General features: G+C 44.8%; 1 protein-coding gene across 4 annotated transcripts in view; it reads left to right on the forward strand.

The window, feature by feature from the left end:
- The first annotated feature begins 1,436 nt into the window (after positions 1 to 1,436).
- Ca-alpha1T (Ca[2+]-channel protein alpha[[1]] subunit T) overlaps positions 1,437 to 19,220 on the forward strand; it is a 132,002-nt gene continuing 114,218 nt past the window's right edge. For all 4 annotated transcript variants that reach the window (XM_076521407.1, XM_076521405.1, XM_076521406.1 and 1 more), the window contains exon 1: positions 1,437 to 2,721. In XM_076521407.1, the coding sequence (XP_076377522.1) occupies positions 2,331 to 2,721 (391 nt within the window). In that variant the 5' untranslated portion in view covers positions 1,437 to 2,330. The remainder of the gene's footprint in view (positions 2,722 to 19,220) is intronic.

Here is a 19,220-nt window from a genome sequence, read left to right on the forward strand (position 1 = left end):
CTATCGAATAATCATTTTATATCAGGAGAGACTCGGATATACACAAGCATCGATTGATTTATCATGTCCTTGGAGCTTGGTCAAACTTTCCTCAGACTTTTGTTCTAGATGTTCTCCGGACTAGCTTGTCGAAACAAAAATGAAAAAAGACAATAATCTCATTCGGAAGTTACAATATTTTCTCAGATGTCTTTTCTGCACAATAATTCGGACTTACACTCTTTCGGTGAGTATTTACTACTGTTTCGGAGAGAAACCAGTTGGTTATTGTTCTACTGAAATAAAATGGGAGCACAAAGGTATCGCGTTGGTAACGCGGTTCCATTTAGGTCGATGACAGAATGCACTTATAATTTCCAATAAAACCGGTAATTCCCCGGCCACGCCAGCGTATTGGTTCTTGATCATCGACAGACTTTTGTCGGGAACGATGTAGCGGCTATAGCAAAATCTCGTGTCGAATTCCAACCGAAAATAGCCGCAGTATATAAACCGCCAGAAGCGAAGCGAAGAGAAGAGAAGAGAAGAGAAGAGAAGAGAAGAGAAGAGAAGAGAAGACGTCCGAAAGGGAAAAGGTGAGAGGAAAAAGTGGGTAGGAAGCCGGAACGACGATCTCTCGATCCGTAGCTTTAGGAAATCGGAACGGAACACGTGCGTACAATGTTTAGACAATCTTCTTTGAAGCTAGAGCTTAGGGACCGGCAATGTCTCGTCAGAGAACATTCGCACCTCAGAAGCAAGAATACAGTGAGATACGACTAAGGGAAGGTACCTTGAGAATTATTGGGATACAGATTTCTCTCTCATGCGGTATTTACGTCGATCACCCTCCTCAGAGGGTTGCATTTCTATTGAAAATCAAATTAGAACAATGATCGAAGGCATTGACAGTTTAAACAAAAAGTCTATTCTGTACTAAGTCCATCGATAGATCTAGAACCAGCCATCATAGGAAGCTCATCGGTTTCAGAAGAAATCGTTACGAATTATACGAATTCAAATGATTTGATAAACAACGGGTTGCATCTGTCTCGCTGCTATCATCGAGAAATACAATTCAAATCGAAGCACCAGGAACCAGTCGTTCGACCATTCTGAACAGTTCTATCAGAGAACTGGCGCCTGGTCTAGGTGTTGAACGACACCAAAGTCGAAATCCCCGCGATGTCTGGACTGAGAGCCTGTATCAAGGCTCGGCAGTGATCAGGAGAGAAGGAGGGCAGGAGGAGCGTGTCTGCGTAGTAGGAGGATCTTCGGATCCCCTCTAGGAAGGACGCGGGAGGTCACGAAGCGTTCGCGCGAGGGAGGCGTAGACGGCGACGACGCTGCCGTCGACGACGACGCCGAGGAGCATCGCGACGGCGGAGGGGTCGCGCATGCGTTTCGTTTTCTCGGCGAGGATGTTCGACGTTTTTTTTTCAGTCACCGGTCGACGCTGCACCGGGCACCGTCGACGCGCCCGCTCTCGGCCCGAGCTGCTATGGGTTCTTAGAGCACAGGTCCTCCAGGTGGACTGATTCCGTCACCAGGCGTCGTAAGTTGCGCACGATCGGTTCAACGACGGAAGGGGGATAGCTTGGTCTCCCGATCGGACCAGTTCCCGAACCGAGCCCGAGCCTGGGAGCCACGCGACTCGCCACGCGCCGCTCACGCGCTCCCTAATCGGCCAGTTCGCGCCTAACCGTGAGCCCGAGAGCCCGAGAGACCGAGACCGGCCCGATGATCCAACAGGGCACGCCGTGCTCCGACCCGTTCCGCCGCGAGTGCTCCTGGTAGCAGGTGAGACGCCCGAGCCGGCCCGGCCCGAGCGCGGCCCGACCGCGGGTGGCCCGAGCTGCGTGCCACCTTCGCAAGGTGAGAACTGCAGGTGAGAGGGACTGGGCAGGCGCATATCGCTAGACAGCACGCACCTGGATACTCGTCGGCCCTCGTAGAATGCGGCCAGTGGACTGGCGGCCACTGTTTCGATCCCGGGGCTGCTCCGGGCAGGATAGGCCGCAGGATAGATGTTCTTCCCGCCGGTAGAACCAGCCAGAGAGACCGTGCAGTGCTCCTGTGTCGCTGGAGGAGTCCGCGCGCCAGGCAGAAGGCCGAACAGGCTTGTCAACAACGCCGAAGCTCGCCCTCGATGTCGTTCGTAGCCTCGCGCCGCCTGGTCTCGTCTTGGCTCGTTGCCGCGAGGACATCGCTCGGGACGACCCTTCACGCCGAGATATCTTCCAGCGAGCCGCTACCGTCCCCCACCTTGGCGCGGACCGAGACCCGCCAGGCCCCTCGTTGTTGAAGCGGACCCCCTCTGAGAAACCCCCCCAGCGGAACCAGCCTCGACAATGTCGCTGCATTATCCCCAAGGGTATCGGTACCGCTCGGCCAGCAAGCCTGCGGGGCTAGGGAACGGCGAGCAGGGATCGGACAGCGACGTCGCCGAGCTCAGCGACCTCGAGGACGACGAGGACGAAGACGGGGGCGGTCAATCGACCGACAGTCGCATCCTGCCGCCTGATCCCGAGGACGACGACGACGACGATGACGACGACGAGGACCCCGAGGACGACGAGGACGACGACGACGACGACGACGACGACGACGACGACGACGACGACGACGAGGACGAGGAGGATGGAGAGGAGCTACCCTACCCTGGTTTCATGCCGGTCGTGCTGAGGTACCTCGACCAGAGCACACGACCGCGCAACTGGTGTCTGGCGCTCATCACTAATCCATATCCTTTTGGAACGTTACCACTGCTGAACGCCGTTCGCGAACGGTGATGTTGTTGTTGTTATTGTTATTCTTGATGTTGTTAATATCGTTAATGTTGTTAATGTTGCCGGAGCTGAGGAGTTACTATGTCGTGGGGGCTGGGTGTTTGGACGATCTCGGGGATCTTTTGTTCTTGACCCGTTTATTTAGGGTAATATACGGGGGACTAGGACGTTGGGTAAAGAGATTTGAATTGTGCTGGTTTGCCTGTTGCTGTGGCCGGAGTACCATTTTGGATCCGGTTGCTAGGGGAACGTAGTTCTTACCAAGTTCGAGGTGGTTCGATCGTTGGGTACCATCTTGTACCCAAGCTGTTGAGGGAGATTAATTTTTTAACTACTTTGTTCGGAATAATACTTTCGATTAGCCTATTAGGGAGAACACGTGGTTGTCTTTCTTTTTTCTTTTTAAATCGTTCGTCTCGATTATCCTGTTTTGGTTTGGATGGATTGGTTGGGGTACCGTTTTGGATTAGTCCGTTGAGGGGGAAAAAGCAAGTAGTTGGTCTCGATTACGATGCTTTCGTTGCTCGATTAGTCGAGGTAGCATCGTTTTTTCTATGCCATTAGTCTCGGCTGTGTCCTAATCATTTTTTCTTCACCAAATTGTGATGAATCCATTTTTCTGTTCAAGGGTTCCAATATTTGAAACACCCTGTTGCGTACTATGTTCTATTATACAGTGGCAGACAAGATTCTCAAAGTTGAAAATCTTATCTCCGACTTTAAGTAACACCTACTACCTACGAGCGATCACTGTTATTTATCGAAGCACGAAATTAACGTTGCATAGTATTATCAAAGAATGATGTTCGAGTAGATCAGAGTTTGGAATTCCGACGGAGGAAGAATGTTTCTCTTCTACAAATGCGCCATTTTACGACAGAAGCATAAAACGAACAATGTTCGGAATTCTTGCATTTACTAGCGGCTACTAATGATATTTTTATTCCCGAGAGCCACGGTGTAGCTAATAAATTTTTTCATAGCTTTCTGGGTCGAAGACTTTTTTTTCATACATTTTTAATTCTTTAATGGCAGTAAACTGCTAACCATAAAACTCGCTCGCCAACAGTCCTTAAGAGTTTTCCGCGGTATTAACATCGAGAAGCTTTCTTCTGCCTCGAAGTTCTTAACGTGATTCATCGCTCTTCCCTTGACAACTCCGGCTGATACTTTCTTCGATTCCATCGGAAACTACCGGTTCGTTGCCATACAGTTGTTGTAACACGTGAGACAACAATTTTATACATTCTCTCTTCCAACGGTTTCGCGAAGATCGTATTCCTAAAAGTGTCAAGATTAAATTGTAAGGTGAAATTTTATAATAATTACAGAGCCGAACGAATTTTTCCATTTCCGACAGTGCCTCGCTATGCTTTTGTTTCCACAACTGTCCCAATTTACGAAAGTATTAAGAAATATTAGAAATCATGTTTCCTAACGTTTGCCGATTTCAATGCTCGAATCGTTGTCGATCAGAAAAAGATAAATCCGTTTAGATAGGTAAAAAAAGAAGCTGCACCTTTCGAAGCAAACTGCGCGATAACGTACAAAAATGTCCTCCAGTCACGTCGCGAATCGTACGAGCTCGCATTAAAATTATTCCACCTTGATATGGATAAGTTTCTTGTTGGCTTTACCAGCCGTAAGGTTCTCTCACATTTATCTCTATTTGAAATTTACTCTCTCACGGCGTGAATATGAAATGTATACATATATATGCGTGTATACATATGTATATAGCCTATAATATACATACATATATGCCCTATAATATCGAGTGAATTCTTCCGGATCCAATTCAGATTCTCCTTTTCCATGGCTCGTAAAGTATTTTTATTGCTTCGGGGATTTTTAATAATCCCTTGCTGGTCGATTCTCCGGAGAACTTACTCGCCGAAAAATATTTATTGCTCCGCCACATACATTCGGCCGGTCAATTTAATTAGTCCAACTTAATTGTCTCTGCAGATCCGCCACGCGAATCGATAATCTCTTGCCAGACGATTTTCCGGGGGCATTTGTTTTCCGAGAAATATTTACTGCTTATTTCGAACTAATTGGTCTAGCCCAACGAACAATCGAATCTTAATGGAAATTCGGAAAAGTCGATCGATGCTGCGCTATAGCACGATCCACGAGCATAGGGGATGCTTCGAAATAATTATTCGACGCGTTCCCGCGAAGACTTCTAGACATTCGATATCGCGAACGAAAGCCAGAAGATCGCACTTCAATGATAAACGATTGAAGTTTCGTAAAAGATTTCGCCGTCGCGTGGAGAATTATCAAAATCCCGTCCGAAGAATCCGCAAAACATAATTTTACGATACGGACAAGATTCGAACGAATTTTCCACCGCTTTCCCGTGGGAATTTTCCAACTTCCGAGGTCTCGAATTAAAGCTGAAAGATCGCACTTTATGCTGGACTGGTTAAGGTTTCTAGAAAAATTGTTCCTTCCACGAAGGATTCCGAAGAACGACTCGTTAGCGCCAGTCGACCGAATAAACGAGTGAAACGCAGTCGCGAAACATGCGCGAAACCGAAATGAAAAATTCACCGTCTCGAATGAAGGATCGCCGACCGTATTTCGACGCGAAACACGGGCTGTTATGGTCGTAAGGTGGTGCACGGGATCGGATCGGTGGCAGCCAGGCGCGCGCTCGCTCTGCTGTTCCGCTCGGCGCAGGGTTGGCCCGAAGGCGGTTTAAATAGGTCATTGATTGACCTATCCCCGAGACAAATCCCAATGTGCTTGTACGGACACTGGCTGACACGTCTGTCTACGTATTTTCTGTCCCCCTTTAAACGTCCCTCCGCATCGCATCGCATCGCATCGCATCGCATCGCATCGCATCCCATCGCATCGCATCGCATCGCATCACAGCGGCGCGGCCGCGGCCGCGGCCGTGTTCTCAGGCCTGTGTGTGCGTGCGTGGCCGTTTGTGCGCGAAATTGCGGGGTGTGCAGGACGCACGTGGTCGCCGGGCAAAGTTTAGTCAGCGGTAGCTAGCATCGGAGCAACAAGCGCCGGCAGAAAGATTCCCCATTGTGCGGGCGGACAATGGACGGCTGGAACTACCGCGAATGCGGGCCAAGCATTTCGCAATTCTCCGCCGCTTTTATCCCCCGTCTCGTTCCCGGGGCTAGGAACTGAACAAACGTCCTCTTCTTCCTCTCTTCCAGCCTCCCTTCGACGCGCTCCTGCCGCGGCTACCTTCGGCGAACACTTATCCGGGAACCTCTCCGCGGAATTCTTCGCCCTATCTGTCCTTCGAAAGGCGAAAATCTCCTCCCGCCTTTTACTCCCGCCGGCCTTCGACGGATCTTCCAATATTGTTTAACACCCTCGCTAACGGCGGCGCAGTCTTTGCAACGCTAGCACTTCCATTCCCGTGGTAAGTCGCAAAATAAGCTTCGGAATTTAAGAATGGTCGTGCAACAATCGTACGAAAATGTCGCTTTGGTTTGTCTCCGGACGTGATTAATTTTCAACTTACCGAATAAGATGCGTCGATAGATAAAGGAATAAAAAGATGTGATATTCGATAATTATGAAGTTAAGTATGCACGGAAACAAATCAAATTGTAGTTTGCTAACCCATGGTAACCGGCTATCTCATACATTATACAGAAATTGCACACAGAATCGTTGGATCGTAATAGTTGCACAAAGCGTTATTTAAATTATATAAATTATTTAAATTCTGTGCAAGTGTACGAGAAGTTGTTCAGCGATCCGCATATTGTAATCGCATTGGCCATAATTCACGGGGAACTGTTCGTCTCAGCAACGAATAATAATATCAATTTGAAATTATTTGATAAACCAAAAATTCTCAGGACAACGGTCAATTCTTGGTACGTGCGAAAAAAAAAGAATTGGCCGCGTACATATTGCATAATCTCGATTCCTGGTGTCCCATAGGCACGCGCGAAATAATTTCGAGGACTCGAGTCCGACGAGTGCAGAGAAACGCCGAACGAAATCAATTTTCTCCCCGCGCTTTCGTTTCCGTAGAATTAGGTATGAAAATTGAAGCCCGCCGAGAACCCCGGCGTCTACTTACTATTAATGACCCGTAAGGGCGCGATTCCGTTACAACGATAGTTCTCCCCGGTGTTCTTTTTTTCTTTCTTTTTTGGCTCGCAGCCCACTTCCGCAAGTTCCTTTTTTCGTCCCGGCAAAACTAACTACACTCCATTAACGGAATTTCCAAGCGCAGTCGCGCGGATAATTTTTGACCGTTTCGAAAGTTTGATCGAAGATGAGCGAGCAGCAGCTGACGCATTCTTGGCGCTCCGCGCACTTTAACCATTGTTTAAACATGCTTTCGAAACTATATCATCTTACGCGGGGAAGTTCACGGGAATGCTATTATGTAAATGAAAACTGTAGGAACTATCGGGGCTCGGGCACGAAACGTTTGCGAACTTGATAATTTGTGGTTACTCCGAAATTGTACTTTCTCTAGGATGCTGCACGGAAAAAGAGCGCCGTATAGGAAATTACAGGATTTGTTTAAACAACGGTCTACGGACGTTTATCGGGAGGGTCTGTTTTTTAAGCTGGCAATTCGGAGAAGCGTTAGCGTTCGTTGTGGATAATTAGACGAAGATAAGAAACCGTAAGAGTCGTGTTCGTTAAAAAATTCTCCCTTCGACCAGAATGCATTTGTAACCGCAACAATCAGTTTTAAACTGCAGCTGCGATTGCAATTTGTATTTCAAGCTGCATTTGCAAACTGTTGCAGCAGCAACTGAACTGCAACTTCAACTGTATGTTGTAACTGCGACTCTAATGAAACCGTTAAGTAGCCAATTTGATTTCGTGACGGCTGATAAACATTGTAAATCGAATATTGGCGCGTCCGCGTGTCCGCGGAAATAGCGTCGAATATTTTTGTCGAGCGGTGACGAACGCGTTCGGTGTCCGCAAAAAAGGTGTGGCCGAAACGATAAAAATTTCGAACGATGTACGCCGTTGCACGCGAACGATCGCACTAAAACCAAAAATAAAATTCGGTTGCCGAATATTACAGTTCGCCGCGTTACGATACCGTTTTCTTTCCCGAATCTATAGCTTCATTGCCAAGAAATATCTCAGGAGCGCGTTCGAGATACAAAATCGAAGCTTACCGTTGCGATATCGTTCGAAGAATAAACGTCTAAGTAGAGAATAAATGGAAGATGGCGATCGAATTATGGGCTAGCAGTGTGCGTTTGCATAGGAACGACGGCGGTGGCGTGAAAAAACGTAACCGAATCGTCGGGAAACGGATGGGAACGGTTCGATTTCGGTGGCGAGCCGAGCGAGAAAAACTGAAGGGTGCGCGAAGGGAAGCCTAGGGACAGGCGGATACGGTTCTGCGGCACTTTTGGACACCTTGTTGGGGTGGAAAGAACACAGCGGGGTGCTCGAGACACGCTCGAGTAGCGTAGAAAGCGATACCCTTAAGGGTGCGAACCGCCGAGTGTGTTTCTCGCCCCGCAAGGCCATGCGAGTTTGTTATAGCCAGCTACTCCGCGAAAACCAAGGCTGTAATAGGCTGCAGCGATGCTTCGAGGATCACTCGTCCATTCGAGACCAGCCGCAACAGACCTTCTCTGACCTAGAACCGGTCCCGATCAGATAACGACCTCGCTGATGCGAGCTGCGTCTAGCAACCCTGTCCGAAGTAAGGAATCTGGCGCTTTCAACATTTTTACATGTAATTAGATCGTGTAATTACGTCGTCCAGTTCAAAATCTCTGCCTTCGAAAGCCACGCATCGGAGGAAATTAATCCCTGCGACAGAGCTGACGTTGCCAAGTTGCGACTGTCTTCGGTCCTCTGGAATATGCTGCGGATCGAAACGTCTCTGGAGGCGTCGGGAAAATTTTTTGGCCGACGTATCGGGCACGGATTCGAAGATCGAAGTCTCCTCTTTACAACGAGCCCTCGAAAGTTGGTCCACGATTTTTTCTGCTCGCTTTATAGAATGAAAACGGGCTACAGGTTCGGTCACGACGCACACTTTGTCGGCGGCGCGGGTCTCGTTTCGAGCCGAACAAAAGGGACGCGAAAAAATCGTGGATCATCCTTCAAGGTGTCGTTGCAAAGAGGAAGATTTATGCTTCGAATCTACGCAAGATTCGTTCGCGGAAAAAATTCGTTAACCTTTTTAGAGACCTTCCAATCTGGAACGTTTCCGAGGAGAACGTGGCTTCGGTTTGAACGCACGCTTAACATCGTCGATACCGAGTCTACCGAGTCCAGGTGAATTTCACTGTTCACAATGCTCTTCCAGCTAGTACCAACGATCTTTCCGCAGCCTAGGAGTTCGAGGGATTTCGATAATTGCCCGACGCCGAAGTTGTGCAACGCCGCGCGCGCCGTGTGGAAGTTTCAGCTCGCAGGCTGCGCCGCTAAACGGGCCGGGCCGGCTGGCTCCGCGAAGAATAATAAGAATCCGAACTGTCCAATTAGAGGAACAAATTGGAGCACGTCGCGCCGGCGGAGGTAACCGAATTATCACTTCGCCGATCGAGGCTGAACATTGTCCTTTCACGGCGATCCGGTGCATTATAGCGTCTTCGCGTAACCCTCTCGGAATTGTTTCCTATCGATCGGCTGCTGCACGCGAGAGGATAGGGGTCGAACAGATTACAACAAGAGGAAAAAGAATCTCTCAATCCCGCTCCCTCGCCCCTTCGTTTTAGCTCTTTGCATCGGCTTGGTAATTCCATGGACGTTCACGGATAGACTCGGAAGCGGCAGTCAACAAAACAATTTAGCACGGCGCGGCGGCGCCGAGACGCTTTTTCACATTTTTAACACTCGAACGGCTGACCTTTTCGACGAAAATATCGTCGCTCGGCACGCCGTGGATCGTTTGTCATCTTATTTGCCGAAGTTTCTTCAGACGTTCGTGTAACAATTCAAATTTCTTGTCAGAAAGTGGCTGCTCGACGACTCTGTCGCCTGCGTTTGAATCGAATGCTAACCTTTCCAGCTGATAGTTTCAGACTTCTTCCAGCGTCTCTCTTTCTCTCGCAATTTTAGCACATTTTGGCCTCTCGAGCATGCTAAATTCCAGCACGAAGAGGTCAGCCTGAAAGTTGGATCTCCGTTCGACACGAATTATGCTGATCCGGCGAGGCGATCGTAGCTTCTTTTCGGAGCCGGCTGACCGGGCCACGGCAACTCCATTACAAAACCGGGCGAAAAATAATCGAATGACTGGGACTTGGGAGCGGGAGGCAATCTTCGACAGCCCCGAATCCCGCCGGAAGTGACAGTCGATCGAAACAATTTGCCCGTCCGCCCCCGGCCGGCTGATTGTCTATTAAGCGTCCCGTAAATGAGATTCGCAGCATCGATGAGAAACAGGCTGACAGAGGTTATCGATGGATCGTTAGATAGACGGAAGTAATCGATCACACCGTGGTGCCGGTCCCGTCCCCGGCACCCCGATTTTTTCGACAAACCGGCGACAACGACTCCTCGCCACTTTTCGCCTCGCAGAGGAGAGAGACCAGCCTGCGGTCGATGCAGCCGCTTGCACACGATGCACACGATGCACCTGCTGCACGCGGTTGCCACCGGCACTTGGCTACCGGCTGGCCCGACCTTTCGATTTCTTCGGCAGTTTTAGAGTTTGCGGGCCACCGCTGCATTTTACCTAGTTTGTTGCCTCGCGGCGCAAATTCCGCCCATTTTTTGATAGTCCCTGGGTGTGCAAGGGTGCACTTCTTGCGATTTAGATGAAGCTTTTTGCGAGGGTAATTAGCAGAGATCGGTGAGAGAACGTGACAGGAGGGAAATGGTGCTTTTTATTTCGCGATCTCGATACTTTGGCATAAATTGCGAAATTAAAATGGAAAATCGTTCGATGGAAGTAGCAAATTGTGTAGCGATAATAGCGAACTTGATAATCGAAATGGGAAATTAGAAAATCGATGCAGCAGATCGTATAATAGAAACGGAGAATGATCGCTATTAATTTACTATTATTTATCAATATTTATCGACAAAGTAATATCGCGGATATTTTGTCATCGCGACAGAAAGTCCCGTGCAACTCTGTAAAGAAGATGTTACACTGCCGAGGCACAAACAAGATCCTTCTATTAAGAAAGCAAGTTTCTGTTCGACTCGTGCCGATAAGTTTTTTTAATAGCTCGGTGCTTCGGGAACTGCGTGATTAATTTTAATCTTTCTTAAGATTAACTTTCGCGCACTTGTAGGGTTTAAGATATTATACTTTATAACGGAAGTAAACTATGGGGAATTTGCCTTTTCGCGGCATCTGCGAGAGATTTTACGAGAGACACGTTTCACTTACAGAAATTCTTTGAAGCCACTTAAGCATGGTTGAAAATCGTTTCAAACGAACAGGAAAATATTTGCATTGCACGCTTCGATTCCTTTTGCAAATTTACTATTTATCAAAAGCCGTAGATTATTTAAGTCGAGCTTATTTAAAGCAATCTCGCTTGAAACAATTTTATTCGGATCAATTTTATTTAAAACGATTTCATTCGAACCAATTTCATTTGAAACAATTTTAGCCAAATCAATTTCATTTCAGACGAAATTTCGTCGAAATCAATTTCAATGAAATTAATTTGATTTCGATCTATTTGATTCAAATAATACTATTATAAATTATTTTATATAGAAGAAAGTTCTCTTAATCGTATAAACTGCTAGAACTACTACTTGTAGTAGTTCTAAAAATATGCAAGACAATTGAAAGACCGTAGAATTCTTTTTGTCGCCGTAAGTAATGGATCGCCTAATAAAAATCATAAAATTTCATGCATCGATCTATCGCGCGGTACATACTATGCTGCATTAAATTTTCATTCGACACTTTCATATTTTCATGTTTCACAGCCACCGCTCCGAGCATCTTCGACTATCGTTTAATTTCGATTCAGAAAGTTTTCGGACAAGCGGCTATATGCCGGGTCGAGGGATCATTTTGAAGTATTTCCGCGATAAATCATCGAGGCCCGAGGTCCGCGATTCTTCTTCCCGATCGCTTTACTTTCTTTACCCGCGAACTTTCCTCTTTGTTTTTCCCCCGTAACATTCGGCAGCTCGGCAACTTTCTCGCCCACCTTCGCCGGAGAAGTAAAGTCAACTTTCTTCTCTAGAAAGAATCTCTAGACTCTAGGTCAGGTCATCAATGAGATATCCGCCGCACCGGTTGATAGATAGGGGGCCATTTTGTGGCGCGGTGCGCGCCATTTTAAAGCATTCCTTCGTAATCGATTATTTCTTCGAAATTAGATACGCCACGCCTTGAGAAACTTATCACAGAAATGTATACACGTTTATAGAATTATATATATATATATATATATATATATATATATATATATATATATATATATAATAATTATTATTATATATTATTATATTATATATAATTATAAATTACATTATTGATTATATTCTAAACATGTTTTGTATACTACAGTATATTTTCAGAAACCATAAATTATTTATAACATGCTACAACGTCTCTATAAATCGTTATGAACATTATTCTGCAAATATAAATTCAATTTCTTGCAAGTATAAATTGTTTACAACGTGCTTCACTCCATCTACAAATTATTATCCAAAGCTGTTGCACAAGTTATAAATTCTACAATATTTAATCCAATAGCAATGCATTTAATCCATGATAACCGTTCACAAATTGTTGTTCCCATTTCGTTCATATTTTCATACGAACAATCGAAATCCTGCTTTCTCGTTGGAAACATTGAAAATTTCGCAGAAACGTCGACCGTTCCGACGCTTAAAAGGAATCGTGTTCACGAAAAGTTTGTTGTTCCGCGTTTTATATTTTTGCGGCGCTTTCGCCATTGTACTTTTACGCCCGTGTAGCGGCCAAGGCAGTAATGTTTAATGAGATTTTCGCATTCGAAATTATCTTATTGCACCGCAAGGACCGCGATACTTCGTCTCCTCGTTAACTAGTTGGATTTCCATGGGCAGAATCCTCATTAAGGCGAAAGGGAAGCCATCGCGACGAAACGAACATGAAACAGCCCGGGACGTTAATTATAAATAATTATAGACCAACAATTGTAATTCCATCGTTTCCCTCTAGCCGTATCTATTCACTGGGCGTCCCTTTGGAAACACGACGAAATTACTCTCTCTCTCTCTCTCTCTAACCGAAGATAATAATTATCATTCGGTTGGAATATACTTTCTAGGTAGAAAATATTCCCGCGCATACTTTTCATTGTCCCAATGTTTCGACGCAGCTGCAATTATTATTTTCACGCGATTGTAATTTATAATTAGCGACGCTGTATTGTTGCGGAACGAAACTATCGCCTAAACGAGCTGCAAGGCTCGAATAATTACGATTACGTCTCCTCTTCCCAAATAGTCCATTTTTCTGCAAAATTTCGGCGTCAATTAGGGAGGCATTACTGTAGTCGCCTAGTACAGTAATGACTCCCTTACTGACGCTCAGGTTGTACAGTAATTATCAGATTGTGGAGAAAAATGGACAATTTGGGAAAAGGAGATACGATTGTTCGAGCCTTGCGGCTCGTTTTTATAATTGTGGACAATTTATAACTATAAAAATAAACCGCGAGGCTCGAATAATCGTATCTCCTCTTCCCAAATTATCCATTTTTGCGGTCAATCTGGGCGTCTATTAGAGAGACAATTACTGTATCTCGAACGTAAAGTCTATGAATTTCCTTATCAACTGTGCGACGAATCGTTAATAATTTGGTTCATCGCTACGAATAAGCAACTGTGCGACGTTTTACTGCGAAATGCAGAAGATATGAGATTGAAACGTACCGGGAACCACCGGCAGGCATATTGGTCTCGGCCGGCGAAACGATATTTCAAACCAGTTGATTCCGGCTTAAGAAAAATAAATAGAGCCGGCGGAGAAGTTCGGGGTTTCGACGCCGGGCAGAATTCCATATTCGTCGTGAAATTAGTTTCGACGGGACAGCGTGCTCCCCGGGAACAATAGATGCATTTATATCGATCTTATTAAACGGGATACATACACCGCCGAAACCGCCCCCCCCCCCCATGTATTATGTATCTGGTCCAGTTTCTTCATTGCAGTTCTCGAAAGGTTTCATGCATGTATTCATCTTCTATTCGAAGACTCCGATCAGCTGACTCTCGTTTCGAAAACATGTTCGGCACCGTGTTACTTTATTGTACGCCGGAATCGCAGGCATCGCATCCCATTTTCCATACCGGAGCAGTTAAACGATCATTCGATCGACTTTCCCACGATCTCACGGCAACCTAATATATCGCAGCCGCGTTAGAATTTTGAAATATTATATTTCAAACCTATTTCAACGAGCTCGATCATCGTGTCATCGGCGCAAATGCGGATAGCCGATGATTCGAGTTGGTCGCGGAACGTTCGAGTTTAGACTCGCGTGTCCGGGTCAAAGTAGACCCGAGTCCAGTCATCCGACGGCTTAAATCGTGGAGAACGGGACTGGCTATCGTTTGGGCAAAATGACGTTTTTCAAGCACCGATGACTTTCGAAGGATCAGAAATTATTTAGCGTTCATCTTGATCGGCGCGAACAAATATGTCAGCCAGGCACACAGAATTACGCGGCCCAATTAACGTGACCCACGATTGTTACAACTGTTTGTCATATTTACAAAACGTCCCCTAACGCAGCCGGTAAACGGAGCCGTTAATTGCCCTAATTGGTTCTCCGGAGCGTCGATGAGAAAGAAGCGACTTTTCGGTGGTGCGGCGGCACGATTGAGAATCGTGTGAAAATTACGACGACGCGTCGGGAACGAAAATAACGTGAAATTAAATCGAAAGTCCGGCCTTATAATCCTTGTACCGTAATCGCGGTTTGACATAATTCCGCAGAGTTGTTACACAAGTATTGATTCGGCTTTTATCCGACGTCGTTTGAATTTTTGCATTTCATTTCGAAGTTACGATCATTCGATGTCGGAAACTTTCGAATCCGCTGCCGGGGCACTGTCAACTTCCCGAGCATTTTTCACAACTTTCCTCATCGCGTTCGCAGAAATAAATTATGTGTTCATGAAACCGTCGCGCTCGAAGAACGATGCGATATGAAAATTTTAAGAGGCGACGTCGCGATTAGACGTTTTCGTTAACGTTTTATCTTTCGATTCCACGGCGTATCGATTCGTTTGAGAAAACAACGAGCCGAAACAATGTCGCCGGAAACGAAGTGGCAAAGAAAACAAAGTGGAAGAGACTACCGCCGAGGCGATAAATGAATAATCTGCAAAGAAAAGAAAATACAGTAATGTCTCCCTAATCGACGCTCAGATTGTCCACGAAGATGGACAATTTGGGAAGAGGAGATACGATTATTCGAGCCTTGCACAGCTCGTTTTTATAGTTATTGACAATCGGTAATTATAAAAAACGAATCGCAAGGCTCGAATAATCGCGTCTCCCCTTCCCAAATTGTTTATTATAACGCACAATTTGGGCGACAATTAGGGAGACATTACTGTATAGTAAATTCTTCCTAATTTTCCTTCAGCTTGGAAACGAAAATGGACAATTCGAGAAGCGGAGATTCGATTATTAGAGCCTCGCGGCCCGTTTCGATAATTCTCGACGATCGACGACTATCAAAATGAGTCCTCCTCTTCCCAAATTGTCCATTTTCGTTCGCAAGCTAAAGGAAAATCGGAGAGAATTCACTATAGCACGGAACGAGCAGCGAAAACGAAGTATCGAAGCAACGAAAAATCGGCAATTTTATTCACCGCGCCGCCGCGATTTCTGCGGAAACGAACAACGAATTGCTCGAACAGAAAATTCTGGTCGGTCGAAAGTCGAGAAAACGCGAAATTGTCGTTGCGGCGAAAGCTTTCCCGTCCCTTACGGACGCGTTGGTGGATATCAGGAATCATGTAGCGAAGGTGGCGAGTCATCGAAGGTGGCGACCGAGGGAATCACGGAGAACAGGTGGAACGAAAGGAAACCGTGGGCCGGGGGTGGGAGCCAGTCGATAGAAGGGTGGATTTTCACGGAGATTTAGGTCTCCAGGCTGAGCAGGCTCGTTGGATCGATCAGCCATATCGCGGGAATAGTGAATCCGAAAGAGGTTGCTCCCGGATCGACAACCCGGATACTTTCATGGTTTTGCACCCCCCGCGCCCCTGCCCGGATACGGAATATTCATTTTCTCGCAGTCATCCATCTCATTCTACGCTTCCCCCCGTCCCCTATTTTACTCGAGTCGATTCCAAATTGAATTTTTCCAGTTTTCGAAGTATGCACCATAATTATTAGCAAAGCGTTAACTATCTCGCGCGTTTTACACATCTACGGCAGAAAGGGAGAAAGGTGGACAGCAGAGGAAGATTGATGGCGCATTGTTTTCAATTTGTTCGAATTGCTGGGAAAAGAAGGCTTTCGCTATTTCGGCCGGACGCAAAACAATTTTATTTTGCAGAAAGCTCTGCCGTTTGCGTTGACGAAGGTATAATTTCTATCGAATTTATTTGGCAGAATGATTCGCCGGTTTTGATAGCGAAGATATAATTTCTACCGATCTTTATGCAGCTAATAATGCAGAATGTATAAAGCAGAAAGTATTGCCACGATTTTCGCGCAGTTTCATCCGTTTCTGGCTCGCTGCACCCTGCAATCCGAGCCTAATGCCTGCACCCGCGTTTTTGTCAATTAAAATATGTTTGCTTATCGATCTTTCGGCCGGTCCCTCTCAATTAAAATAACACGCATGCGTGGGCGGGCAAACAATTACAAGCTGCCGACGCCGTGGGACCACGGTCGAACAGATTTTCTGAATTTTGGATCATCTTTTCGGAGAAGCTACAAACGTGATTTTCTTGTGGTTCGTTCGACTGTTTCTGTACGAAACTTAAATTCCTACGGGGTTTTTTCCAGAAATGGACAATTTGGGAGGTGGAGATACGATCATTTTTATAGTTACGAATTGTCAACAACTATAAAAACAAGCTACAAGGCTCGAATAATCGTATCTCCATTTCCTAAACTGTCTATTTTCGTGCGCAATCTGAGCGTCAATTAGGGAGACATTATTATACATATTTTGTAGATTTTTTTTTGACAGATGATCAATGTTTTCGATCATCTTTTGCAGCATTGGGAATTATAGTTCTGATCATTTACACATTAATCTTTCGTTAATAATATTACATTAATTTTGTATACTATATTCATTTTTTATATTACATTATTATATATTATATTATTAATAATAATATATTATATTATTATATATATATTATATATATATATATATATATAATAATGTAATATAAAAAATGAATATAGTATACAAAATTAATGTAATATTATTAACGAAAGATTAATGTGTAAATGATCAGAACTATAATTCCCAATGCTGCAAAAGATGATCGAAAACATTGATCATCTGTCAAAAAAAAATCTACAAAATATGTATAATAATGTCTCCCTAATTGACGCTCAGATTGCGCACGAAAATAGACAGTTTAGGAAATGGAGATACGATTATTCGAGCCTTGTAGCTTGTTTATATATATATATATATTATTTATATTAATTTTGTATACTATGCGGATTTCGAATAATCAAATTGGTCACACATCCTGATAAAAGTTTTCAATCGTTTCATTTGTTCGAAAGGAAGCAAGCATATATTGAAATTAGGAATGTTTAAACGGTTCTTCCGAATAGATTAAATTGGATAATAAAATTTGCTCTCTCCCGGAAATGGTAATGGTCGAAAGAATAATGAGATATTACGTGCGAGCGCAAACTCCTTCAACGCAAAATGGCGTTTAATGCGTATTAGCGGGGTGCCCATTAAATTCGAGCAATATTCTGGCGAAATTTCGTTCCATTATTCGTGAACTCCGGTAGATAATTCAGAAATCGATGATGGCGGCGAAAATTGTACGAATTCTGAGCTGGTTTCTTGAATAATTCCGAAATTCTTGATGGGGTTCGGAATCGGAACTTAGGGCAGAGAGATTCATCGTTTGTCGCGTTAATTATTTAATTAATACCAACGAAGATTCAAATTTTATCGAAATAATACATAATCGTATTCGTAAAGATTAGTTTAAAGTTTCTCCTTTTTTTTAAACGAAGCTCAAAGAATTTTTCGAAATGATAATTCGCTGGAATCATCGATCGAGTCTTGACTCGATTCGCAACGCGATTTAATGGCTCGGTTAGAACAAACAATTCGATGTAAGACATTCTCGTGCAAATTTATAAATCATCTATCGAAGATCGTCCCGATGCAATTAATGCGGGAATAATTGAACGCAATTATACGGATGGATCGCGGTGTCAATGATTTAACGAATCAGAGCGAGCGTTATCGATTCGCCGATTCGAAGAATTATTTTCGGATGGCAGCGGGTTCGGATGAGACAAGCGAATGTCAATGTTATTTCCAGGTGACAGTTGACGTCGCGTTACGTTAGGGAAATATTCAATTAATTTTACGACGAGACTAATTCCGTGCCTCTTAATTAAAATTGACTGTTTGGATTGCGGTGACAAGTGAACTGCGGATCCGTGCACTTATGGCACACGCGTGTGCAGACAGCGAACGGGATTTATGCGAACGATTGCGACTAACAACTGACATTAGCATTATCGATATTGTTTACAATGGTTTATTCGTTTATTTCAATAATCTAATAGAGAACGCGAGAGAACGATACGAATATCGTTCTCGCTAATTTGAATAATAAAATGTATACGCGGGAGAGAATGATGCGAAATGTTGCAACAAGAATTGATATTATTTTTTTATTGATATTGTCTTTCGTTAATTTCAATGTTACGTTACATTTTCATTCGTGTATCGATCGGTATCATCATCGCCGCGCTCGATATTTCGTTTCCGATATCACGAATTTCGGAATTTTCGAGGGAAATGATTTTTTAGTACCGGATTTCGTGGAACGAAGTATGCTAATGGGTATTTGCATATGGATCCGCACTAATTATCAGCTTAAGCTCGGCCCTGGTTTCATTTTTAAACCGTCGCCTATCGGACTTCGCATTCTCACGGAAAAAGATACAAATTTTCGCCAGGTGCATACTCGAATCTCAACTATTCAGTACCGAATTCCAAGCGCTACGTTAACAAGAACGCTAACGCAAATTGCCTGTGCAATTTGCAACAATGCGAATTTCGTAGGTCTATTATAGCGAACGAGACGGTCTCGAGCACTATAATTCATTAATTACAGAGACATTTCGCGACAAGTTCTCGAGTTCCCGTCGTTCGCGTCGCGAAGAGAAGCGACGATAGGAAGAACCAAGTTAGTTTCTTTTCAGCGTCCATATCTGATATACTTCGCGAACTGTTCCAACCTAGTCTAATCCAGAAGCAACGTTCAACCTAGATCTAATTTACCGGAGGGTATAGTCGTTCGGGTAGAACACTA

Source organism: Megalopta genalis, chromosome 5 (assembly GCF_051020955.1).
Source record: "Megalopta genalis isolate 19385.01 chromosome 5, iyMegGena1_principal, whole genome shotgun sequence".
Classification (NCBI taxonomy): Eukaryota; Metazoa; Arthropoda; class Insecta; order Hymenoptera; family Halictidae; genus Megalopta; species Megalopta genalis.